Genomic DNA, 27,347 nt, shown 5'->3' on the forward strand with positions numbered 1-27,347 from the left:
AAAATCTCCCATTATTATTGTGTGGAAGTTTAAGTCCCTTTGTAGGTCACTCAGGACTTGCTTTATGAATCTGGGTGCTCCTGTATTGGGTGCATATATATTTAGGATAGTTAGCTCTTCTTGTTGAATTGATCCCTTTACCATTATGTAATGGCCTTCTTTGTCTCTTTTGATCTTTGTTGGTTTAAAGTCTATTTTATCAGAGACTAGGATTGCAACCCCTGCCTTTTTTTTGTTTTCCATTTGCTTGATAGATCTTCCTCCATCCCTTTATTTTGAGTCTATGTGTGTCTCTGCACGTGAGATGGGTTTCCTGAATACAGCACACTGATGGGTCCTGACCCCTTATCCAGTTTGCCAGTCTGTGTCTTTTAATTGGAGCATTTAGCCCATTTACATTTAAAGTTAATATTGTTATGTGTGAATCTGATCCTGTCATTATGATGTTAGTTGGTTATTTTGCTCGTTAGTTGATGCAGTTTCTTCCTAGCTTTGATGGTCTTTACAATTTGGCATGTTTTTGCAGTGGCTGGTACCAGTTGTTCCTTTCCATGTTTAGTGCTTCCTTCAGAAGGTCTTTTAGGGCAGACCTGGTGGTGACAAAATCACTCAGCGTTTGCTTGTCTGTAAAGTATTTTATTTCTCCTTCACTTATGAAGCCTAGTTTGGCTGGATATGAAATTCTGGGTTGAAAATTCCTTTCTTTAAAAATGTTGAATATCGGCCCCCACTCTCTTCTGGCTTGTAGAGTTTCTGCCGAGAGATCAGTTGTTAGTCTGATGGGCTTCCCTTTGTGGGTAACCTGACCTTTCTCTCTGGCTGCCCTTAACATTTTTTCCTTCATTTCAACTTTGGTGAATCTGACAATTATGTGTCTTGGAGTTGCTCTTCTCGAGGAGTATCTTTGTGGCGTTTTCTGTATTTCCTGAATCTGAATGTTGGCCTGCCTTGCTAGATTGGGGAAGTTCTCCTGGATAATATCTTGCGGAGTGTTTTCCAACTTGGTTCCATTCTCCCCGTTATTTTCAGGTACACCAATCAGACGTAGATTTGGTCTTTTCACATAGTCCCAAATTTCTTGGAGGCTTTGTTCATTTCTTTTTATTCTTTTTTCTCCAAACTTCCCTTCTCGCTTCATTTCATTCATTTCATCCTCCATCAGCAATACCCTTTCTTCCAGTTGATCGCATCTGCTACCGAGGCTTCTGCAATCTTCGCGTAGTTCTCGATACTTGGCTTTCAGCTCTATCAGCTCCTTTAAGCCCTTATCGCCATTGGTTATTCTAGTTATCCATTCGTCTAATTTTTTTTCAAAGTTTTTAACTTCTTTGCTATTGTTTTGAATTTCCTCCCATAGCTCGGAGTAGTTTGATCGTCTGAAGCCTTCTTCTCTCAACTCATCAAAGTCATCCTCCGTCCAGCTTTGTTCCATTGCTGGTGAGGAACTGCGTTCCTTTGGAGGAGGAGAGGTGCTCTGCTTTTTAGAGTTTCCAGGGTTTCTGCTCTGTTTTTTCTCCATCTTTGTGGTTTTATCTACTTTTGGTCTTTGATGATGACGGGAGACTTTTAATGACTGATTCAATCTCCATAGTTATTATTGGTCTGTTCAGATTTCCAGCTTCTTTGTAATTCAGTCTTGGTAGGTTATAGGTTTCTAGCAATGTATCCATTTTGTCTAGATTGCCCAATTTGTTGTTATATAGTTGTTTATAAGTAGTGTCTTATGATCCTTTGTATTTCCGTGTTACCAGTTATAATGTCTCCCCTTCCATTTCTGATTTTATTTATTTGAGTCCCGTCCCTGTTTTTCTTAGTCTGGCTAAGGATTTGTCAGTTTTCTTCAGCTTTTCAAAACAACTCAGTTTTAGGCCAGGCACGGTGGCTCACGCCTGTAATCCCAGCACTTTGGGAGGCCGAGGCTGGCAGATCACAAGGTCAGGAGTTCGCAACCAGCCTGGCCAACATGGTGAAACCCTGTCTCTACTAAAAAATACAAAAATTAGCCAGGTGTGGTGACACATGCCTGTAGTCCTGGCTACTCAGGATGCTGAGGCAGGAGAATGCTTGATCCCAGGAGGTTGCAGTGGGCTGAGGTCGCGCCACTGCACTCCAGCCTGGGCAACAGAGTGAGACTCTGTCTAAAAAATAAAATAATTAAAATAAAATAAAATAAAATTCTGTTTTTTTGATTTTTGCCTTGTTTTTCCAGGCTCAATTTTATTTGTTTTTGCCCTAATCTTTGTTATGTCCTTTATTCTGCTATCTTTGGGCTTGTCTTCTTTTTCTAATCCTTTGAGCTATAGTGTTAGGTTGTTTATTTGAGATCTTTCTTCCTTTTTGATGTAGGCATTTATTGCTACAAACTTCCCTCTTAAAACTGCTTTTGCTGCATCCCATAAATTTTGGGATATGTGTTCCCATTTTTTTTGTCTCAAGATGTTTTTTCATTTCTCCTTTAATTTCTTCTTTGACCCAGGAAGATAGGGTCATATGCTCCTTCAGGAGCATATTGTTTAATTTTCACGCACTTCTTAATTTTCCATGATTCTTCCTTTTATTGATACCTAGTTTCATAGCATTGTGGTTGAAAAAGATACTTGACATGATTTTAACCTTAAATGTGTTAAGACTTTTTTGTGGCCAAACATATGATCTATCCTGGAGAATGTTTCATGTGCACTTGAGAAGAATTTCTGTTCTGTTGCTGTTGAAAGGAATGTTCTGTAAATATCTATTAGGTTCCTTTGGAAGTAGTTCAAGCCCAATGTTTCTTTATTGACTTTCTGTCTGGAAGTTTTATCCAATGTTGATAGTGGGGTATTGAATTTCCTGCTATCATTGTGTTGCAGTCTATGCCTCTTCAGACTTGTTTGCTTTATATATGTATGTGCTGCAATGTTGGGTGCATATATATTTACCATTGTTTTATCCTCTTGATGAATTGGATCCTTAATTACTATATTATGACCTTTATTGTCCTTTTTACAGTTTTCGACCTAAAACCTATTCTGTCTAAGGTTAGTATAGCTATCTTTGCTCTTTTTGTTTCTATTTGCATGGAATATCTTTTTTATTATTATTATTCCTTTAGTCTATAAGGGTGTTTTAAGGTGAACCGAGGCTCTTGTAGGCAGCATATAGTTTGGTGCTCACTTTTTCATCCATTCTGCCTCTCTATATTTTTGATTGGAGAATTTAAAACATTTACATTCAAAGCAAAGAAGTCACAGTTGAGATAACTCATAACACAACCTCTAAGAGCTGTAAGCATTTAAGTCCAACTGTAGAAATGGAAAATCTGAAAAATTGAAATAAGATCCTTCCTGAGATAGTCACTTTCATATATGTAAGCTCATTTTTTTAGAGATTATATGACCACTCTTCTTATCTGTTCTTTTAAATAAAATTTCTGTCATTTTATTTCTCAAAGTAATTATAGAATAATAGTGTGTTCAGTGGGAGTCTGGGAACAAATAAAAATTATATTTACCCACAAAACAATTCGAGTTTTAAAAATGGTATCTACTTGTTCTGTTAACCAGTAAGCCTGGTAGAGATAGGATGAGATTTCAAGAGTGAGTGTGTGTGTGTGTGTGTGTGTGTGTGTGTGTGTGTGTGTGTGTGTTTTAGTCTGAAAGATACATGAAGTATTCAGTTCTTGTATTCAATGGATTTATCAAGAATTATAGACAGACTAGAAATTGCTTCTCAGAGTGATTATACCTTTTCTAATATCACCTACTGATTTTACAGTAAAACTCTAGGCTACAGAGGTTGAGATGAGAACACAATTCACTTTACTTGACTCTTAAAAATAGCATTGTCAACCATTTTGTGATGTCTCTCTCTTCATATATTGGCTGTACTAAAGAGATAAACCTCCACTTGCTTTCATGACATAGATAATAAATTGATATAATTCAGCTGAGAAGTTGAAAAATGCATTGAAAATAATGGGGCATAACATTGTAGGGTTAACATTTATTCATAGATGATGCAATTAAATAAAACAGGCATTAACTTCAAGGTCAGTAAGTAAAGTAATAAAATTGAATATTTTAATTGAATTGTAATTGCTTCCCATTGATACATGCAAGTAAAGTAAAATAGATGTCAGCTCTGCAAATTATGGTTCTTCCTCCTAATTAATTTCTTAATTCTGCATGGAGTTTTCAGTGCCTAGATCTTGTTGTGAGTTTATTCATCCATCCAGCTTCCATCAAGGAATGTCTGTATGACATGATGAAATGGCTAGGTGTTAGAGTTTACAGTAAATTTTTTCTGGACTTTGGCAAAAATATCATTAGTAACTCAAAGTAACATATTCATGTATTAGAGTTAAAATGTACTTTAACATCATCATGGATCCTATGGATTATAATCTTCATTAATATTGATATTTCTTGATACTGATATTTATGTTAACATTAACTAGTGTAATTGTCTCAGTGATTATAAAGGTTTTTATAGGGAGATAAATACATAAAGACTCACATTCCATAATTAACTGGTTCAAGAGGTAAATTGTACTGACCGCTGGGATTTTGGTGAAGCACAGTTTGTGTCTGTTCAGGACCCAAGCTTTACTAGAAAAGAGACACCTAAATTGAACAAATTTTAAAAAGAATAATCTTTTCCAAGGACTGAGGTAAATTGAAGCTTTTAGATAAAGTTGAATTGCATTGAAAAAGCCCATGAGCTGTTGTGGCTTTTTCAGAGGCTTTTAATAGCTCCTCTAAAGGTTTTAATGTAATGCGGTTTTGTGTAAAATAAAATGAGAATGATGATATTACAAAGATTAAGAGAGAGTATTTTATTGAGGATTTTTGCATCAATGTTCATCAAGGATATTGGTCTGAAATTCTCTTTTTTGGTTATGTCTCTGCCAGGCTTTGGTATCAGGATGATGCTGGCTTCATAAAATGTGTTAGGGAGGATTCCCTCTTTTTCTATCGATTGGAATAGTTTCAGAAGGAATGGTACCGGTTCCTCCTTGTACCTCTGGTAGAATTCAGCTGTGAATCCATCAGATCCTGGACTCTTTTTGGTTGGTAAGCTATTGATTATTGCCACAATTTCAGAACCTGTTATTGGTCTATTCAGAGATTCAACTTCTTCCTGGTTTAGTATTGGGAGGGTGTATTTGTCGAGGAATTTATCCATTTCTTCTACATTTTCTAGTTTATTTGCATGGAGGTGTTTGTAGTATTCTCTGATGGTAGATTGTATTTCTGTGGGATCGGTGGTGATATCCCCTTTTTCATTTTTTATTGCATCTATTTGATTCTTCTCTCTTTTCTTCGTTATTAGTCTTGCTAGCGGTCTATCAATTTTGTTGATCCTTCCAAAAAACCAGCTCCTGGATTCATTAATTTTTTGAAGGGTTTTTTGTGTCTCTATTTCCTTCAGTTCTGCTCTGATTTTAGTTATTTCTAGCCTTCTGCTAGCTTTTGAATGTGTTTGCTCTTGCTTTTCTAGTTCTTTTAATTGTGATGTTAGGGTGTCAATTTTGGATCTTTCCTGCTTTCTCTTGTGGGCATTTAGTGCTATAAATTTCCCTCTACACACTGCTTTGAACGTGTCCCAGAGATTCTGGTATGTTGTGTCTTTGTTCTCGTTGGTTTCAAAGAACATCTTTATTTCTGCCTTCATTTCATTATGTACCCAATAGTCATTCAGGAGCAGGTTGTTCAGTTTCCATGTAGTTGAGCGGTTTTGAGTGAGTTTCTTAATCCTGAGTTCTAGTTTGATTGCACTGTGGTCTGAGAGACAGTTTGTTATAATTTCTGTTCTTCTACATTTGCTGAGGAGAGCTTTACTTAAAATACTGGCAAACTGAATCCAGCAGCACATCAAAAAGCTTATCCACTATGATCAAGTGGGCTTCATCCCTGGGATGCAAGGCTGGTTCAACATACGCAAATCAATAAATGTAATCCAGCATATAAACAGAACCAAAGACAAAAACCACATGATTATCTCAATAGATGCAGAAAAGGCCTTTGACAAAATTCAACAACGCTTCATGCTAAAAACTCTCAATAAATTAGGTATTGATGGGACGTATGTCAAAATAATAAGAGCTATCTATGACAAACCCACAGCCAATATCATACTGAATGGGCAAAAACTGGAAGCATTCCCTCTGAAAACTGGCACAAGACAGGGATGCCCTCTCTCACTGCTCCTATTCAACATAGTGCTGGAAGTTCTGGCCAGAGCAATCAGGCAGGAGAAGGAAATAAAGGGTATTCAGTTAGGAAAAGAGGAAGTCAAATTGTCCCTGTTTGCAGATGACATGATTGTATATGTAGAAAACCCCATTGTCTCAGCCCAGAATCTCCTTAAGCTGATTAGCAACTTCAGCAAAGTCTCAGGATACAAAATCAATGTACAAAAATCACAAGCATTCTTATACACCAATCACAGACAAACAGAGAGCCAAATCATGAGTGAACTCCCATTCACAATTGCTTCAAAGAGAATAAAATACCTAGGAATCCAACTTACAAGGGATGTGAAGGACCTCTTCAAGGAGAACTACAAACCACTGCTCAATGAAATAAAAGAAGATACAAACAAATGGAAGAACATTCCACGCTCATGGGTTGGAAGAATCAATATTGTGAAAATGGCCATACTGCCCAAGGTAATTTATAGATTCAATGCCATCCCCATCAAGCTACCAATGACTTTCTTCACAGAATTGGAAAAAACTACTTTAAAGTTCATATGGAACCAAAAAAGAGCCCGCACCGCCAAGTCAATCCTAAGCCAAAAGAACAAAGCTGGAGGCATCACGCTACCTGACTTCAAACTATACTACAAGGCTACAGTAACCAAAACAGCATGGTACTGGTACCACCACAGAGACATAGATCAATGGAACAGAACAGAGCCCTCAGAAATGATGCCGCATATCTACAACTATCTGATCTTTGACAAACCTGACAAAAACAAGAAATGGGGAAAGGATTCCCTATTTAATAAATGGTGCTGGGAAAACTGGCTAGCCATATGTAGAAGGCTGAAACTGGATCCCTTCCTTACACCTTATACAAAAATTAATTCAAGATGGATTAAAGACTTAAATGTTAGACCTAAAACCATTAAAATCCTACAAGAAAACCTAAGCAATACCATTCAGGACATAGGTGTGGGCAAGGACTTCATGTCTAAAACACCAAAAGCAATGACAACGAAAGCCAAAATTGACAAATGGGATCTAATTAAACTAAAGAGCTTCTGCACAGCAAAAGAAACTACCATCAGAGTGAACAGGCAACCTACAGAATGGGAGAAAATTTTTGCAACCTACTCATCTGACAAAGGGCTAATATCGAGAATCTACAATGAACTCAAACAAATTTACAAGAAAAAAACAAACAACCCCATCAAAAAGTGGGCAAAGGACATGAACAGACACTTCTCAAAAGAAGACATTTATGCAGCCAAAAAACACATGAAAAAATGCTCATCATCACTGGCCATCAGAGAAATGCAAATCAAAACCACAGTGAGATACCATCTCACACCAGTTAGAATGGCCATCATTAAAAAGTCAGGAAACAACAGGTGCTGGAGAGGATGTGGAGAAATAGGAACACTTTTACACTGTTGGTGGGACCGTAAACTAGTTAACCATTGTGGAAGTCAGTGTGGCGATTCCTCAGGGATCTAGAACTAGAAATACCATTTGACCCAGCCATCCCATTACTGGGTATATACCCAAAGGACTATAAATCATGCTGCCATAAAGACACATGCACACGTATGTTTATTGCGGCACTATTCACAATAGCAAAGAGTTGGAACCAACCCAAATGTCCAACAACGATAGACTGGATTAAGAAAATGTGGCACGTATACACCATGGAATACTATGCAGCCATAAAAAATGATGAGTTCATGTCCTTTGTAGAGACATGGATGAAACTGGAAAACATCATTCTCAGTAAACTATCACAAGGACAAAAAACCAAACACCACATGTTCTCACTCATAGGTGGGAATTGAACAATGAGAACTCATGGACACAGGAAGGGGAACATCACACTCCGGGGACTGTTGTGGGGTTGGGGGAGGGGGGAGGGACAGCTTTAGGAGATATATCTAATGCTAAGTGACGAGTTAATGGGTGCAGGAAATCAACATGGCACATGGATACATATGTAACAAACCTGCACATTGTGCACATGTACCCTAAAACCTAAAGTATAATAATAATAAAAATAAAAGATTAAGAGAGAGATTTGTAAAGCATACTGAAGTTGTATTGGGTCTAGATACTAGGGTTTATTTAAAGAAAAAGAAAATTGTGCCTTTTGGACAAGCTGCGTTTACCAGTTAAATGGCTACTGCTTAGAAATTGAAAATAGAATGGATGTGTAAGATGGATTTTAAGTTTACTGAGATATTGTTATATATTCATATACTTTAAAATGGATATACTTTAAAATTCATATACTTTAAAATAGGATAGAATTATTTGAGTGCAAATATATTGGTATATTAGCATCATTCTTCAGTTGTGCTTAGAAACTTAAGTGGGTTCTTCTTGTTGGTAAAGTAAATAGAGATGCTGTGATGTCTAGCTTTTGTGTTAAAATTTAACTCAGACTTTGACTTTTTAAAAATGTTTCTCTCTGAACCATTTAAAACAAAAATTTAAAATAAGTCTATTGAGAAATATATTTTATTGATGCTAATATGACCCTGACCTTCCATTCTCAATTAAGATGGATCATTCAGAAATCTTTGTGTGTATCATCTAGTTAGAAAATACTAAAACCAAAATACATAAAACGAAAAACTAAAATCTTAGAGCTTCATAATTATAGATAAGCTAACAACTTTTCACACTAAAAAGATCTGTTTTTTCAGATCTTTGTTTTAAAATTATTTTAATAATTATCTTATTCCATTTGGGGAAATGAAAGCAAATATTATAAACGCTGTGCATACAATGCTTAGATGTTGGTAAATGAGGAAACTTGTGGAATATGTGGAAGTTTAAGAAAATTAAGTATTCAATCTTTAAATATACTTATAAAAACAATTACTATGTTTTGTTTTCATGTATTAATAGTTTGATATTTATGTAATCATTGGTATGCTAAGCATTAAAGAATTTCTTGAGGAAACTTCTGTATCTGAATATATTCTGGAGTAGGATGAATAATCTTCTTACAACATCCCTAATATCACCCGGTGCATAATAGTTTCAGATGATTTAGAAGAGATCTTAAAGATCAGGGTGGCTTCAGGCCACTGCTTTTGCAAGGACAGTAGCTGGAATTGCTAGGAATCTCTGAATTTTATCCAAGAAAATATATTCTGTAAACAGTCTGCAGTACATGGCATATGGACAGTGATCATGAGGTCCCCAATGACTTGTCACTTTCTAACGAACAGAAAAATTGAAGCAAAGGCAGACTGTGCTCAGATAAAGTATTCAGATATTCAGATAAAGTAACCAGCAAGGCATCAGGAGAAAAAGACCTATGTAGTTATCATAATCAAGTACAGTGGAACATGTTAGCCTGATAGAAGTAAATATTATATGCTGTGTTGAATTAAAGTATTAAAATCCATTCAGAAGAGTATGCAGGCTATTATATTGAATTTAAACAAGTAGTTTCATTACTAAAACCTAGACATTTTATGGAAAAGAATTATAGTCTGTTTAAATAGTATCACCTCATGATACTATAGGAACACCTAAATCATTGTTCATGCCAAAAAAACCTGCCTAGATCACCTGACATAACCTCTGAAAAATATGTTTTAAAATTGTTTTTCTTACATCCTGCTAGTTCCTTGGTTTTAGATGTCCTTTGAAACCATCTTTCATGTATGTGAAATGTTGTTTCTATTGTTCTGCCCTGTGTGAAATGTCGAAAACAAGCTTATTCAACCTGCGGCCCAGGACGGCTTTGAATGCGGCCCAATGCAAATGTGTAAACTCTCTACCACTATGAGATTTTTTTGATTTTTTTCCAGCTAATCAGCTATCGTTAGTGTGAGTATATTTCATATGTGGCTCAAGACAATTCTTCTTCCAGTGTGGCCTAGGGGAGCCAAAAGATTGGATACCCATGGTCTAAAACATCAGGCCCATGAATCATAGCAGCATATATATACACCCTCACTAAACTTTACACAGACCCTATTACCAAACCTGTAGGTACACATGAAGCTTATTTTATTATTAACTCTGAGAGAAAAGAAATTTGGCTCTTAAATATTTTAGGTATTTTCTAGTTTTACAATAATCTCCTTTTGTAGTGAAATGATCTCTAATATGTCTCGGGAAAATAGTTGAAAATTTTTCTCTAATGTTTTAAATGTTATTTACTTCAATGATTTTAGCTTCATAGAATTTTTAGTGCTTAGCCCAAGAATAACTAAATTGAAAATACTTTCATGAATATAGAAAAGTGTTTAAATGACCAACTAATTTTTACCAAGGTATACCTGTGTGAAGATCACAGGTTCATGTGGAAAGTGTGCCCAGTATGTTTTATATTTACATTATTTACTGACTCACATTTAAAGGCAACCCAAATGACTTTATCCACTGTGGAATACAGCCATCTCTGAAATGAGATGTAACTGCTGTTTCTATACTTCGGCAATTTTGAACTGGGGCTTGATACTCTGCAATGAATTAAAAGACTGCAAGAAAAAATGAGATCTTATGGTGCCTACCTGTGTAAAACTGTATGCTCTTAAATTCCCTTTCATGCCTTATAGGCATATATTTACTTCCAGACTCGTGCATAGAATGCAAAACACAAATTCTCAAATTCAATTATGGGAGACTTTAAATGATGCCCTAATGCTGACTGTGTTATATGTATGTGTTGTTACACACACACACACACACACATGCACACAGTTGGAGGGAAGGCTAAAAAGTGACTTCCAGCCATGCTGACCTTGTATATTCATGCTTTGGATTTTAACATATTTCCCAAACCCATGGCAGTCACAGATGAATATAAGAAGGAAAAATGTGAAAAACGTAATTGTACTGGGAAACATTGTAAACATCTCTGTTAGCTAGAAATGAAAAGACAAAATGTAGGGAACAGGACTGAAGTTGTGTGCTATAATGTAGGGATCCAGGAAGCAGGCAAAAGCAGTTGGGAGATCATGTCCTGTTGGGAAACAGAAATGGAAAGTGCCTTACAAGAGGGAGAACCTCAAAGAGATCAAGAAAGATATAAAATCTATTTGTTTAAAAAAGCAATTATTAGAAAAATAAATTGCCCAGAATGAAACAGTAACAGAGTGATGTGAAAACCACTTAGAAATTTTAGAAATGAAGCATAGTCATGAAAAAAAAACCTCAGTGGGCAGAATAAATGCTAGTCACGTCAAAGAGAGAATGCATGCAGCAGAAAAAAAGAGAAAAAGTAATTCACCAAGAAGGCATAGAGAGAGGAAAAAAATAGAAAAAGCCACAGAGAGAGGAAAAAAATAGAAAATGCAATTAAAACATGGAGGCTAGATCGGGAAATTGAAATATTTGTATAATAGGTGTTTCAAGGAAAAAATAGAAGGCAGAAAAGCAGATATAATAGCTGAAAATGCTCTAGATTTGAAGAAAGACATGAGTTTTTGGATTAAAAGTACACATTAGGAGCTGTCCAGTACTAATTAAAATAAACATGTGCCTAGACATATCGAATTAAGATTGCAAAATGTACTAAGTATGTTGAAAATTGTGTCATAGGTACATTGAAAATTGTACAATCTAGCATATAGAAAATAAAGATTCCTTATATGGGAGCCACTATCAGACCGACATAATAATTTTCATTAGGAACAACAAATGCCAAAAGTAATATATTGCAACTAAACTATTGTGAGAATAACATAGAGACATTATGAGACCTGTAAAAACTGGGAGAGTAGACCACTCACAGATCATCAGTGAAAGAATAAAGAACAAACTTCAGTTAGAAATAGATTGATTCAAGGAGAAATGAATGAGAAACAATAGTGAGCATAAACATTGTAAAATATGTTGATAACCTTAATTTTTGTTGCTAAAAATAATGGAACAAAAATTCAACACAATAATAACAGTAATGATGAAGCCTGTTTAGTGCCTAGTTAAAACATACTAAGTTTTGGTCTAAAGGATGCTAAAGATACTTAATACATTAAGACTTTAAAAATATGGTTTTGAATGCATGTAAAAAATCACAGATGATTTTCTGAAAAGTAGAAATTCACTCTATAGCATTCTAATCAGCAGAGTAAAACATTAAAATAATTTTTAATTCAGTATGAGGCAGAAAAAAATAAAAGAAAAATATATAAAGCTTAATGTACAGAAAATTTAAACTAAGATGGTAGAAACAGGTCCAGCTATATAATATAAAATGATTAAACTCAGTTCTTTAGAGTCATATTTATAAGATTAGGTGGAACAAAAGAAATCCAATTATATGTGGGCATCTAAAACAAAAACTACAAAAAATTTGAGAACAAATAATGGAAAATATGTATAAGAAAGATATTAGCAAAAGAAAGCTGGTGTCACAATGTTCATAGAAGACACATAGATTACAAGATAAAAATCTGATGGAGATGAAAAAGTCACTACTTCTTAATAAGCGGAATAATTCCATCAAAAAGTTTTAGAAATTATGAGTTTGTGCACATACAACAACATAGCTTTCAAATATATTAAGGAAAAATGACAGAATTATAAGAAGAGATTATTAAAACCAAAATCATAATGGGTTTTTTTTATCTTATTATTAGAAACTGATGGTTCATGGAGATCAAAAATTTTTAAGGCCATGAGAGATTTGAACAGCAAAATTAACAAGTACGATCATGATTTTATGTGTTTAGGTACATAATCTTGCTTTCAACAGATAGAAAACACACTTTCATTCGAGCAGAAGTGGAGCATTTATGAAATTTGATCATGCTCTAGACCACAAGGAAACTTTACCAAATTTTTTTATTTTATTTTGTTAAAGCAGTTGTAGGTTCACAGCAAATTAAGAGAAATGTACAGAGATTTTCCATATACCCTGACCCCATACCGCATGACCTCCCCCATTATCAACCTCCCCTGCTAGAGTAGTATATTTGTTAAAATTGTTGAACTTACAATGACACATCATAATCACCCAAAGTTCATAGTTTACATTAAGGTTCACTGCGGGTGATGTACATTCTACGGGTTTCGACAAATGTATAATAACATGTATTCATCATTATAGTATCATGCAGAGTATTTTTCTACTCTATAAATCCTCTGTGCTCTGCCTATTTAACCTTGTCTGCCCCCTACCCAGAACCCCTGGCAATCACTGGCCTTTCTACTATCTTCATAGTTTTTTCTTTTCCAGAATGTCGTATAGTTGGAACCATACAGTATGTAGCTTTTTCAAATTGGCTTTTTTCACTTAGTAATATACATTTACGTTTCCTCCATGTATTTTCATGGCTTGATAGCTGCTTTATTTTTAGCACTGAATAATATTTCATTGTCTGGATGTACACAATTTACTTAGTCATTTACCTACTGAAATACATTTTGGTGCTCCAGATTTTGACAATTATGAATAAAACTGCTATAAACATCCATGTGCAGGTTTTTGTGAAGACAAGTGTTTTTAATACCTTTGGGTAAACACCAAGGAACACCACAGTTGGATCGTATAGTAAGAATATGTTCAGTTTTGTAAGAACTTGCCCAACTGTCTTACAAAGTGACTGTACCATGTTGCATTCCAATCAGCAATAGTATTGCTCTACATCCTTGCCAGCTTTTGGTGTTGTAAGTTCTCCAGATTTTGGCCACTATAATAGGTGTGTAGTGGTATCTTCTTCTTGTTTTATTTGCATTTCTCTGGTGACATATGATGTGGAGGATCTTTTCATATGCTTATATATGTCTGTAGTGAGGTGTCTGTTAAGGTCTTTTGCCCATTTTTAAATTGGATTGTTGTTTGCTTATTGTTGAGTTTTAAGAGTTCTTTGTATATTATTAGATAATAGTCCTTTATCAGATGTTCTTTGCACATATTTTCTCCCAGTCTGTGGCTTTTCTTCTTACTGTCTTTACATTATCTTTCACAGAGCAGAGGTTTTTTAATTTTAATGAAGTCAGCTTATTAATTGTCTCCTTAATGGATCATGCTTTTGGTGGGGTATCTTAGAAGTCATCACCATACCCAAGGCCATCTAGATTTTGTTCCTGTTATAGGAGTTTTATAATTTTGCATTTTACCTTTATGTCTACAATCTATTTTAAGTTAATTTTGTGAAGAGTGTAAAGTCTGTGTCTAGATCCATTTTTTTGCATGTGGATATCCAGTTATTTCACACCATTTGTTGACAAAACTGTCTTTGCTCTATAGTATTGCCTTTCATTACATTAACTTTTGTAAATGAAACTATGCCAATATATGTAAATATGAATGTAAATATCCAAAATGAATTCATTTATTTCATAGCCCACTTGTGACAATGTGATTTTTTTTCCTAGCTGGTTAGTCTTGGTGTATGGAAAGCGTTCATATTGCTCACACTTGTCTCCCACACCCCATTACCTATATAAACTCTGCTGTTATGTCAGTTGAATATCTTTATTAAAGGTTATGCACACACTATTGGCACAGTAATGATTTTTCAGAGTTGTCTCTACCTTAACTTGAAAAATACAGTGTTGCAAAGGAGTCATTGAAATGAAATGTCATTTAATTTAATAATGCAATTATTTATGCCCATATGCTACTATTAAGTGAATTAATTACATAAGCATAACAGTCTACTGCTATTTTCTACTCTTATTGTCTAAGAAGTTTGAAGTTTAAATAAAACAGGGATAAATCAGAAAATTAATGCTGTTGTCCATCAGTAAAATGAACCATAACCATTAAAATATAAAGAATTAAAATTCCATGTAATTGAAATGATACTCTTTTTTTCTATCCTAATTACTGTTCCTCAAAATGGATAAAGGAATTGAAACAATGCATCTGGTAGTTGACACAGTGCAATTGAAATAAATAGAAACTTACTTTTCAGAAGGAATAAAACCAGTTAGTTACCCAAGGGGAATAGAAAAGTAAATACTAGCAAAGTACATTTTACTTTATGATCAAAGCAATTCAAAATATATACACACTGCTTTTCTAGGCGAGGAGGGGCCAAGGGAAGGGGAATGTGTCTTTAAAGTTCCTATCTGATAGTTATCTTTAAAAAATGTAACCTTTCTTGGCAGGCTTAGATCCTGATAAGCATCTTGGGAAAACCCTGGATCAAATGGAGCCTTATCTCGTAGAGGTAAGAATTTATACTAAATCTCAAAATATAGCCATCTAAAGGAGAAAATAAAATAATACTGTAATACAGTGATTACAAAATTTATTTTATTTTAGAAAAAATCAAATACATTGATAATATATTTATGAAAAAATTAAACTTCAAATGGAAATGAAAATGTTTAAAATTATAAAAATTAATTACCAACTTGTTAACCCAAATATGACAGTTATACCTAAAAAGAAATTACTCTGTCAGAAAGTCTATTTTTATTAAAATGAACACTGTATTCTATATAAAATGTGCTATACTATTAAAGTATCTGATAGTTTCTGTGATCACATGCTTTGCCATCAGAAACAGGAGTAGAAACTTTCTTTAGAGATTAATGTAACCCCTTCTCTTTTACCAATTAGGAAATTAACTTGCAGCATAGTAAAAAAAATTATCCCAAGATTTCAAATTACTCTACTTAACTTCTCATTGTGAAACCCTAAACATGTTCTAAACATTAAATATTCAGTTGTTTTCATTTACTCTTTCTATTAAATGTACTATATTTTATTAGAGTTTTAGAACAAATGTTATGTTTAGTCTGGCAATGCATCATTAACTAGAATGTTTAATTATTACACTATGAGGAGTGTTTATATTCTACCATGATGATGGAAAAAAGAAAATCTCTCTCCTATGAAAGAACCTGTCTCTTTTAACAAGTCATCATTTTCTTGTCCCATGCTCTTAATTCATCAGTATTGTCTCTGGGCTTTGTTAATACCATTGCTGTGATATGAACTCTTAGCAGTTACAATTTTCAATAACTTCATGGGTTTTACCTTTTTTGGGGAGTTATTTGTAATTGATTATTTTATGGTTTATCAATCAATATGTACCAAATGCCTAGAAATCTCCAAAATGTTATTTTTTTCATAGTGTTACTTCCTTAATAATTATTATTAAGCATCTAGTATATTCCAGGCAGATAGTAAAGATTAAAGAAAAATGAAATGATTATGTAATTGTGACAAATTATATTTGGTTTCTAGATAATTTGATGTCATTTGTTTAAGTCAATTTATGGAACATGGTTGCTTTCTATGCTTATGTGATAGGACTTTTCGCACAGCGATTTGTTCTGTAGCTCCATTACATCATGTTTACATCTGTTCACTGCCATCAGACTAAATTTAGCTTCTACCAAAACGTTGTATAAATTTATGGAAATGAAAGAGAAATTCAGAAGTGAGAGACTGTGGCATTAGCCAAAGTTATTGGCCAAAAGAGCTATTTCCCAAATTTGAAGTCATAAGTTTAGATTTTAAGTGTGTTGCTGCTATTCTTTGTAGAAAAGGCAAGTAAGGTTTTGAGAAGCACCACGATGTTGATTATGAGTTAACCTGGGTATTATCATAGGGTGTTTAAACACAAAATGCAGAAATCATTTTATTCAATGATTCTTCAGCAAGTTCCTCAACTTGGTCTGGCAATCTTATATTTCCCTAGAATTATTTTCTACCCATTCTCCATAATGGCAATTTTATTCCTTCTCCACTCTCCTCAAATTTAAAATCCCTTCACCCTCCCCCTTACTTTAAGTGGATGATGCATCTTCCTTCACAGAGGAAATAGAAGCCATGATATAGGAAATCGCCCTGCCTCCCTCCCAACCCCAGCACCACCCCTACTAATTTCCCTCTACCTACAGCCTATCCTTGCTTACTGTAACTGAGAGAAGTGTTCTTTCTTCTTTATATGGCTAAGGCCCTACCTGTGCTTGGATTCCATTCACACCTGCCTTCTCAGAGATCTTGCAGTCAACCCACCCCCTCGACTGTCTTTATTCTCGCTCTCTTTGTCTCCTTCACATCAATATTGAAACATAATACAGACTGTCCCATCCTAAAGACCCTCTTTCTCCACCCTAGTTTTTCTCTGACTAACTCTCTTTCTTCTTTGCTTCAAAACCAAAATATTTAGAAGTGTTATCTGTATTCGTTGTCAGTACTACTTCATGTCTGAGATGCCTCAGGTACCTGGAATCTGTCTTCTCATTCTGCCTCTAAACGGATACAGTGCTGACCAAAATCACTCATCATACCCATTTTCCAAACACAATAGATACTTCTTAGTCCTTATTTACCAGTTACAAACACATCTTCTTGAAATGCTTCTACTTACATTCATGGAACCACACTCTCCTAGTTTTTCTCCTTTCATTCTGGATAGTCCTGCTCTTTTTCTGATTCCTAGTTTAGGCTCCATTTTCCTCTAGAAACTTTTTCTAGGTAATCTCAGTCGCTCTCACTTGACTTTAACTATTAGCTATATTCTGATGACTCCCAAGTCTTTCTGGTCCACATTTATCAGCTAAGCTTCAGTGCCCACAGATACCACAAATTCAATCTCTACGTACTCGATGGTAGCCTTGATATCCATCATTTTTTGCCATTCCTTTTGTCATCACCTTAATTCAGATGCGTGTTACTTCAGGCCTAGAATATTACTGACACCTCCAAATTTGGCTCTACCTTCTATTTTATTTCCCAAAGAATTCCTTTTGCTTCTTGCCTCAAGATAATTGTACTAATATATTCTACTGTATTTGTGTCACTCAGTCAAAACTTTAAGTGAGTCCTCATTGCCTACAGGCAAAAATCCAAATTCTTTAGACTCCTCTTTCCCTCACCTACTATATCTAACTCATTAACATGATCTTGTCTGCTGTATTTCCAGAATATATTCTATTACAAATCCAAGCACTTCTCACTGTCTCTACTATTACCACCATACCATAATCACCTCTTGTCTGGAATACTACCTCAGCCCCTACCTGATCTGCTTACTTCCACCATTGCCCTGCCATGATCTGTTATTTATATAGATGTCAGAATGATATTTTTAAAGTGTAAATCAAATCATACCCCTACTTTGTTTAAAATGTAAGTGGGTTCTTGTCGTGATTAGAATAACATCCAAACAGCTATGAGGTCACAGCTTGTGAGACCCTATATGATCAGCATCCTATCCATCTTTTCAGGCTCATCTTCTACCGTTCTCCCATTCTCTGTCTCATTCCCTTAGCTGTAGCCACATAGGTCTCTTTATTACTTAAACACACCTTATTCACCCTTTTTCTCATTAGGACCTTCCCCTGCCTGAAATGTTTTGTCCACAGTCTATCACTGGTTAATACCTTCTCGTTATTTAAATGATAACTCAAATGCTACCTCCTCAAAGAAGCTTTCCCTGACTACCCTAGCGAAAGCAGATCTCTGCAAATTATTTTATTTGTTCATCTGTTTACATGTGTATTACCTACCCTGTACCATTACTATGTAAGCTCCAATAATCTTGCCAAGATTTTGGCAGACGTTAGTTCTTTAGTTCTTTCATTCAGTAGCTTTTCATCTCTCCATCTATTTATTCATTCATCTCATTTTTAAATTATTGAATATTTGTTGAGGGTCTATTATGTGACAGATGCTATGGTGAACACTAAGTGTACGTGATGAGTTAAACAAACAAGATACTTGTTCTTGAAGAGTTTACAATTTGCTATAGTTGTTTTCAGACCTGAGGGTGTAATTCCCTGGAAACCTTCTTAAAAAAATGCATAAATTCTTTTTCCATCCCCACAAATTTCCGCTCAGGGGGACCAAAAATCTGACCTTTAAACAAGCACGAGGTAATTCTGTCACATTAATATAGTATGTAATCTTCTAGTTTCTCAATACCACTGACACATTTCAGCTCCTGTCTTTCTAGATTTCTCTGAAAGAGTGTGTTGCTTCTTGAAACTGTCATCCATTGGCTTCTGTGAGGCTATTCACTCCTGAAATCTTTCTGAGTACTTCCCTAGCTTTCCTTTGGGTTTCTCCACGTATACTCCACCTTTTATATATTGTGGTTCCCTCCATAGCCTTCCTCCTGTGGTGATCTGAAATAGTCCCATGACTTCAACTACCAGTTTTATTCTTGTAACAACTAAGTCTATTTCTCCAACATTTTCCTGTGTTCCAGACATGCATATGTATTCAGCTGTACCTCCACACTGTCATCTATTAAATGTCCCCAAGCCCCTCAACCTCAACAGCAGAACTAAGCATTTCTTTCTTATCTATGCCATTTTTATGTTTCCTGACACTGAAGGACTGGCCCCATTGTCTGCTCAGTTGTTCAAGCCAAAAAAGCAAATTGTAATAAATAATTTCATATACTCCTTTGTTCCTAAGAACCTAAGTCCTTTTAATTCTACCTTCTTAATATCTTATATTTCCTCCCTTTTATCCTCACAGTCACCACATTAGCAACTCCTGTAGATTATTGCAGCAGTTGTCTAGCACAAGTATCTCCTCCTTGTCTTGCCCCTTGTCAGTCAATTGTCCACAGTACCATCATGATACATATGAAATGCAAAGCTAATCATATCATATTACACTTTTACTTATAAACTTTGGAGTTGCTCCCCATGCTTCAAAATAAAATTTAAACTGCTTACCCTGACACAATCTGTCCTTGGGGGAAAATGAGGCTTATAAGATAGGTAGTCAATGGAATACTCCCTATGCTTCATCGATTTCGAACTATCGATGGTTTCCCTAGAGTGAATATCTCCTCCAACCTCCATGTTATCCTTCCCTCTCTGCATGCATTATCCCTCCATCACTCAGCTAAATCTCTCTTTAAAATCTCAATTCAAAGCTCACTACTGTGAGGTTTTCTTGCTTAAATAAGCTTTCTTTGAGCTGCCATTTTTCTCTTGCCTCATGGCATGTAATATTTATCATACTATTTTTTTCTTTTAAATAGTGTGTATTAAATGTAAAATTAAAACATGTGATACGTGAAAAATAAATTCAACACAATAAAATAATGAAAAGTCTTCCAGTGACACCAAGCCCCTAGTATAGAAAGAACATGCCTCAACATTTGATAAAGTTCAACATCCCTTCATGATAAAAACTCTCAAAAAACTGGGTATAGAAAGAACATACCTCAACATAATAAAAGCCTTATATGACAGATCCGCAGCAAGTATCATACTGAATGGGGAAAAACTGAAAGCTTTTCCTCTTAGATCTGGAACATGACAAAGATGCCCACTTTCACCACTGTTATTCAACATAGTACTGGAAGTCTTAGCTAGAGCAATCAGACAGGAGAAAGATATAGAGCATCCAGATTGGAAAAGAAGAAGTCAAATTATCCTTGCTTGCATAGGATATGATTTTATATCTCAAAAAACCTAAAAAGACCAACTATTAGAACTGATAAACAAGTTTAGCAAAGTTGTGGGACAGAAAATAAACAAACAAAAATCAATAGCATGTCTATATGCCAACAGTGAACAATCTGAAAAAGAAATCAAAAAAGTAATCCCATTTACAATAGCCACAAATAAAATTAAATACCTAGGAATTGACCAAAGAAATGAAAGATGTCTACAAAGAAAACTATAAAACACTGATGAAAAAATTGAAGCAGACATTAAAAAATGGAGACATTTCATGTTCATGGATTGGAAGAATCAATGTTATTAAAATGTCCATACTACCTAAAGCAATCTGCAGATTCACTGCAATCTCTATCAAAACACCAATGACATTTTTCACAAAAATAGTAAAAAAAAAAAAATCCTAAAATTTATATGGAATCCCAAAAGACCCAGAATAGCAAAAAGAACAAAACTGGAGAAATTGCATTACCTGACTTCAAACTCTGCTACAGAGCTATAGTAACCAAAATAGCATGGTACTGGCCTAAAAACAGACACACAGACCAATGGAACAGGATAGAGAACCCAGAAACAAATCCACACACCTGTAGCAAATTCATTTTTGACAAAGATGCCAAGAACATACATTGGGGAAAAACAATCTCTTCAATAAATTATGTAGGGAAAACTAGACATCTATATGCAGAAAAATAAAACTTGATCCCTCTCTCACCTTATACAACAGTCAAATCAAAATGGATTAAAGACTTAAATCTAACACCTCAAGTTATGAAACTCCTACAAGAAAAAATTGGGGAACTTCTCCAGGACACGGGTCTGGGCAAAGACTTCTTGAGTAATACCACCCCCCAACCAGGCAACCAAAGCAAAAGTGGACAGATGGGATTGCATCAAGTTAAAAAGCTGCACAGTGAAGGAAACAATCAGCAAAGTGCAGAGACAACCCACAGAATGGGACAAAATATTTGCAGACTACACATCTGATAAAAGATTTATAGCAAGAATATAGAAGGAGCTTATACAACTCTATAGGAAAAAAATCTAATGATCCAATTCAAAAATGGGCAAAAGAATTGAATGGACATTTCTCAAAAGAAGACATACAAATGTCAAACAGACATAGGAAAAGGTGTTCAACGTCATTGATCACCAGAGAAATGCAAATCAAAACTACAATGGGATATCTCTCACACCAGTTAAAATGGCTTTTATCCAAAAGATAGGCAATAAATATTGGTGAGGATGTGGAGAAAAGGGAACCCTCATATGCTGTCTATGGGAATGTAAATTAGTACAACCACTCTGGAGAAGCGTTTGGAGGCTCCTCAAAAAACTAAAAAATAGAGCTACTATATGATCCAGCAATCTCACTGCTAGATATATACCCAAAAGAAAGGAACTCAGTGTATCAAAGGTATATCTGCACTCCCATGTTTGTTGCAACACTGTTCACAATAGCCAAGATTTGGAAGCAACCCAAGTGTCCATCAACATGTGAATGGATAAAGAAAATGTGCTACTTATACACAATGTAGTACTGTTCAGCCATTAAAAAGAATGAGATTCTGTCATTTGCAACAACATGGATGGAACTGGAGGTCATTATGTTAAGTGAAATAAGCCAGGCACAGAAATACAAACATCACACATTGTCACTTATTTGTGGGATCTAAAAATCAAAACAATTGAATTCATGGAAATAGAAACTAAAAGGATGGTTACCAGAGGCTGGAAATGGTAGTGGGGGACCACCAGGAAGGTGGAGATGGTTAATGGATACAAAAAAAAAAAAAAAGAATGAATGAATAAGCTGAGCATGATGGCTTATGCCTTTAATCTCAGCACTTTTGAGAGGCCAAGGTGAGTGAATCACTTCAGTCCAGGAGTTTAAGACCAGCCTGGGCAATGTGGCAAACTATCGACTACAAAAAATATGAAAAAACAACCAGGCAGGATGGCACATGCCTATCCCAGCTACTTAGGAGGCTGAGGTGGGAGGATCACCTGAGTCCAGGTAGTCGAGGCTGCCATGAGCCATGATTGTGTCACCATACTCCACCCTAGGTGACAGAGTAAGACCCTGTCTCAAAAAAATAAAAGAAAGGATGAATAAGACCTAGTGTTTGATAGCACAACAGGGGGCCTATAGTCAATAATAATTTAATTTTACATTTTTAAATAACTAAAAAAGTGTAATTGGATTGATTCTAACATAAAGGATAAATACTTGAGCCGATGGATACTGATACTCCATAAATATATATATACCTACTATGTACCCATAAAATTAAACAATTTTTAATGCAAAATTTAAAAACAAAACAGCAGAAAAATAAAAATAGCTATTGCTGAAAATTCAAAATATAATAAACTGTAGGAAAGCAAATAAAAACCATACCTTTCTTGCCCCATGGTGTACATGATCCACATATTGATGTATTCCCTCATGATTTATTTCCTGAGAATTTGTTTTATATACAAGGTTATGTAGTTAAACACTTGTGTATATTTTATTTACATAATGGGATTCAACTATACATACAATTTTGCCTCCTTTTTCTTCTAACATGCCATGTTCATTTTCCTACATAACTAAGTATACTTTGAAAAGATATTAATTAATGGCTGGGTAGATTTTAATCATTTGTATTTTACATATGAATGTATCATTATTTACTTATGAAATATTCATAATGAGATAATTATATAAGATATTATAAGTTACCTGTTGTTGGAAAGATTGGTTTTTCTAAATCATTAAAAATAACATTATGATTGTCATCTTTTCTAATAAATCTTCATGCACATATCTGGTTATTGTTTTCTTAAGTTCCTAGGAATGTAATTTCTGGGTTAAAGAATACAAAACTTTAAGACTTACACACTAACTACTCCATGAAATACTTTTAGCCATTGTTTCTTAAACTTCTGTAGAATTTTTAAATTATCTTAGAAGTGAATAATGGATTATATAATGGTTTTATGTTTTGTGGGGCTTTATGTCCTAAGACCATTTTTTCATTTTCCAAAAAGAAGGTGAATTTTAATACAAATTGCACTATTAAAGGTTTAGAACTATTCTTTGAACAGCTTCCTTGTTTATTAATAGTATTCTAATTGTGTAATTTTTTTCAAGAGAATTAGTTTATTGATTACACATGATAATGGGTGATATACAAGCTTCAGTCCCATCTATAATTTTATCTGGTACCGTTATTCAATTTAGGTATATTGCATAGGATGTGCCAACAATCATTTTTATAACCAATAATTCCATGATTTTGCTTGGGTAATCCCTTTTCATGGTGAACTTCAGGTCACAACAGTAACTATCAGTTCAACTACACAAGGGTTTCTGAAGACAATGGCTTCTCCACACAAGCAGGTTGTATATAAATTCCAAATAGAACCTGGCATCACCCTGAAGGAATTCTAACTTCACACTGTTGGGGAAATTTACCAAGATGGCTTCAGAGTAGACTAACTACACAACACATTTTTTAAAAAGAAACATTTATTCAGCGTGACGATTAGACTATTACATTTAGCAATCAACAGCATGGGCACAAAAAAAAAAATCTACATTAATACCCTTTGTTGGAATGCTTTACACTTTCCACAGAAGAGAAACTAAAATGACCTGTTATAAAACTCGTCACAAATAGTCTTTGAGTCTTTTGCCCATACACATGAGTATTTGTCTAAAGCATGTCTTCTTTGTAGCAGCTAGGCCCTGCCACCACTGTGCTTGACTGAGTTCACAAATCTGTTATAACCTGTAGTTTCCCTGTCAACTTCTCTGGCTCTCCTCTCTGGATAAGCTTTGTTTCCTGGCAGTAATTAAAATCTTCTGCCACTGTCGTAGCTACTGCTGCTACTGGAACCACCATAGCCACCTTGGTGTCATGGTTTGGCAAAGTATTGGCCTCCACCACCATAGGAGCCAGAGTTTCTGCCGCCAAAGTTTCCTACCTTCATGGTTCCAAAATTTGAAGATTGATTGTTGTAATTGCAAAAATCATTGTAGCTTCCACCACCTCCAAAATTGCTTCCACTACCACCACCAAAGCCACCTCTGCCTCCATTGTTATAGCTGTCATAGCTGTCACTCCTGCCATAGCCACTGCCCTGGTTTCCATAACCCTGTCCACCACTTCCATAGCCCCTGCTTCCTCCAGAGTAACCAGGGCTGCCTCCTCCATAACCACCATCATTACCAAATCCATTATAGCCATCCCCACTGCCACCATACCCATCAGCACCACAGCTGCCACCAAAGCCACCATGACCACTGAAGTTTCCTCCACTACCAAAGTTGTCATTCCCACCGAAACTATCTCCACAACCACCACCAAAGTTTCCAGAACCACTTTGTCCTCTTTGGCTGGATGAAGCACTAGCCACCTCTTCCTTTGACAGGGCTTTCCTAACTTCACAGTTGTGGCCATTCACAGTATGGTGTTTCTGAATGACAGTCTTACCCACGAAGTCATGGTCATCAAAGGTTACAAAGGCAAAGCCCCTTTTCTTCAATTTTTCTGTACTGTTGAAAATAATCTCTTAGGTGATGTTCTTCTGTGTCTTCTTTAATGCCACCAACAAATATCTTTTTCCCAGTTAAGTGGGCACCTGGTCTTTGAGAATCTTCTTAGACAGCTCTCTTTGGTTCCACAACTCTTCCATCCACCTTGTGTGGCCTTGCATTCATGGCTGCATCCACCTCCTCCACAGTGGCATATGAGACAAATCCAAAGCCCCTGGAATGTTTGGTGTTTGGATCTCTCATTATCACACAGTCCGTGAGCATTCCCCGTTGCTCAAAATGGCTCCTCGGGCTCTCATCGGCTGTTTCTCAACCCTCCAATAAGAGCTTCCTCAGCTGTTCAGGCCCTTTTGGAAACTCTGACTTAGACATGATGGCAGGGGGAAGAGAGATTTAACGATGCTTCCTTGGTGGCGTCCACTGGCAGAAAGGTTAATTTTGTAATATTTTTAAATGTTAGTCAAGGTTTATATTCTCAAATGGTTCTTCAGTCTTTGATACAGAAACAGCCTTCCATGTTGTTTTCGATATTTACTTCTATGTCTCTGATTGTATGTTTGCATTACCACTTCATGATTCACCGCCACCACCACTAATATTTGCATTATTTATTGACTTTCCACTCTGGAATATGCAGATTTCACTGTGTTTACTCCCTTTCCCTCCGTTACATATGTGTTCTCTTTCCCTCCTTCCGTCTTCCTATATTGTTATATTTGTATTCTCATTAGATCAATATCCAGTGTTTATATTACAATAACTGTTAAAACCCAATACACAGCTAAGTCAGGTAATAAACTCTGGTAATAAACCTTTCTTCTCCTGTACAACTTTTATTTTTTCTCTTGAGTGAATAATTGTCTTGTTTCATTTATTTGGTAGTCTCTGTACTTACCACAAATTCAGCGCTACACTCATTGCCAGTTTTCTAATCTCTTAACCAGATGTTCAGACCTATGAAGTATTTTATCAGTTTCTTCCTGAAGAAGTCTTTTTTTTTAATTGTATGTATTTATTGGGTACAATGTGATATTTTGATATATGTATATACATTGTGGAATGATTAAATCAAGCTAATTAACATATCCATCACTTCACCTACTTACCATTTTTTGCGAAAACATTTTTTTTTATTTTTTATTTTAATTATACTTTAGGTTTTAGGGTACATGTGCACAATGTGCAGGTTTGTTACATATGTATCCATGTGCCATGTTGATTTCCTGCACCCATTAACTCGTCATTTAGCATTAGGTATATCTCCTAATGCTGTCCCTCCCCCCTCCCCCAACCCCACAACAGTCCCCGGAGTGTGATGTTCCCCTTCCTGTGTCCATGAGTTCTCATTGTTCAGTTCCCACCTATGAGTGAGAACATGTGGTGTTTGGTTTTTTTGTCCTTGCGATAGTTTACTGAGAATGATGTTTTCCAGTTTCATCCATGTCCCTACAAAGGACATGAACTCATCATTTTTTATGGCTGCATAGTATTCCATGGTGTATATGTGCCACATTTTCCTAATCCAGTCTATCGTTGTTGGACATTTGGGTTGGTTCCAACTCTTCGCTATTGTGAATAGTGCTGCAATAAACATACGTGTGCATGTGTCTTTATAGCAGCATGATTTATAGTCCTTTGGGTATATACCCAGTAATGGGATGGCTGGGTCAAATGGTATTTCTAGTTCTAGATCCCTGAGGAATCGCCACACTGACTTCCACAATGGTTGAACTAGTTTACGGTCCCACCAACAGTGTAAAAGTGTTCCTATTTCTCCACATCCTCTCCAGCACCTGTTGTTTCCTGATTTTTTAATGATGGCCATTCTAACTGGTGTGAGATGGTATCTCACTGTGGTTTTGATTTGCATTTCTCTGATGGCCAGTGATGATGAGCATTTCTTCATGTGTTTTTTGGCTGCATAAATGTCTTCTTTTGAGAAGTGTCTGTTCATGTCCTTTGCCCACTTTTTGATGGGGTTGTTTGTTTTTTTCTTGTAAATTTGTTTGAGTTCATTGTAGATTCTGGGTATTAGCCCTTTGTCAGATGAGTAGGTTTCAAAAATTTTCTCCCATTCTGTAGGTTGCCTGTTCACTCTGATGGTAGTTTCTTTTGCTGTGCAGAAGCTCTTTAGTTTAATTAGATCCCATTTGTCAATTTTGGCTTTTGTTGCCATTGCTTTTGGTGTTTTAGACATGAAGTCCTTGCCCACGCCTATGTCCTAAATGGTATTGCCTAGGTTTTCTTGTAGGATTTTAATGGTTTTAG

The 27,347-nt window shown here is 35.5% G+C and overlaps 1 protein-coding gene and 1 pseudogene across 2 annotated transcripts in view; one reads left to right on the forward strand and one right to left on the reverse strand.

The window, feature by feature from the left end:
• The window catches only part of DPH6 (diphthamine biosynthesis 6), a 185,718-nt gene that overhangs the window by 128,466 nt on the left and 29,905 nt on the right, over positions 1–27,347 (forward strand). For both annotated transcript variants that reach the window (XM_003272798.4, XM_030814345.1), the window contains exon 6: positions 15,260–15,321. In XM_003272798.4, the coding sequence (XP_003272846.1) occupies positions 15,260–15,321 (62 nt within the window). The remainder of the gene's footprint in view (positions 1–15,259; positions 15,322–27,347) is intronic.
• Positions 24,377–25,451, reverse strand: LOC100607274 (annotated as a pseudogene).

The sequence above is a fragment of the Nomascus leucogenys genome, chromosome 6 (assembly GCF_006542625.1).
Source record: "Nomascus leucogenys isolate Asia chromosome 6, Asia_NLE_v1, whole genome shotgun sequence".
Lineage (NCBI taxonomy): Eukaryota > Metazoa > Chordata > Mammalia > Primates > Hylobatidae > Nomascus > Nomascus leucogenys.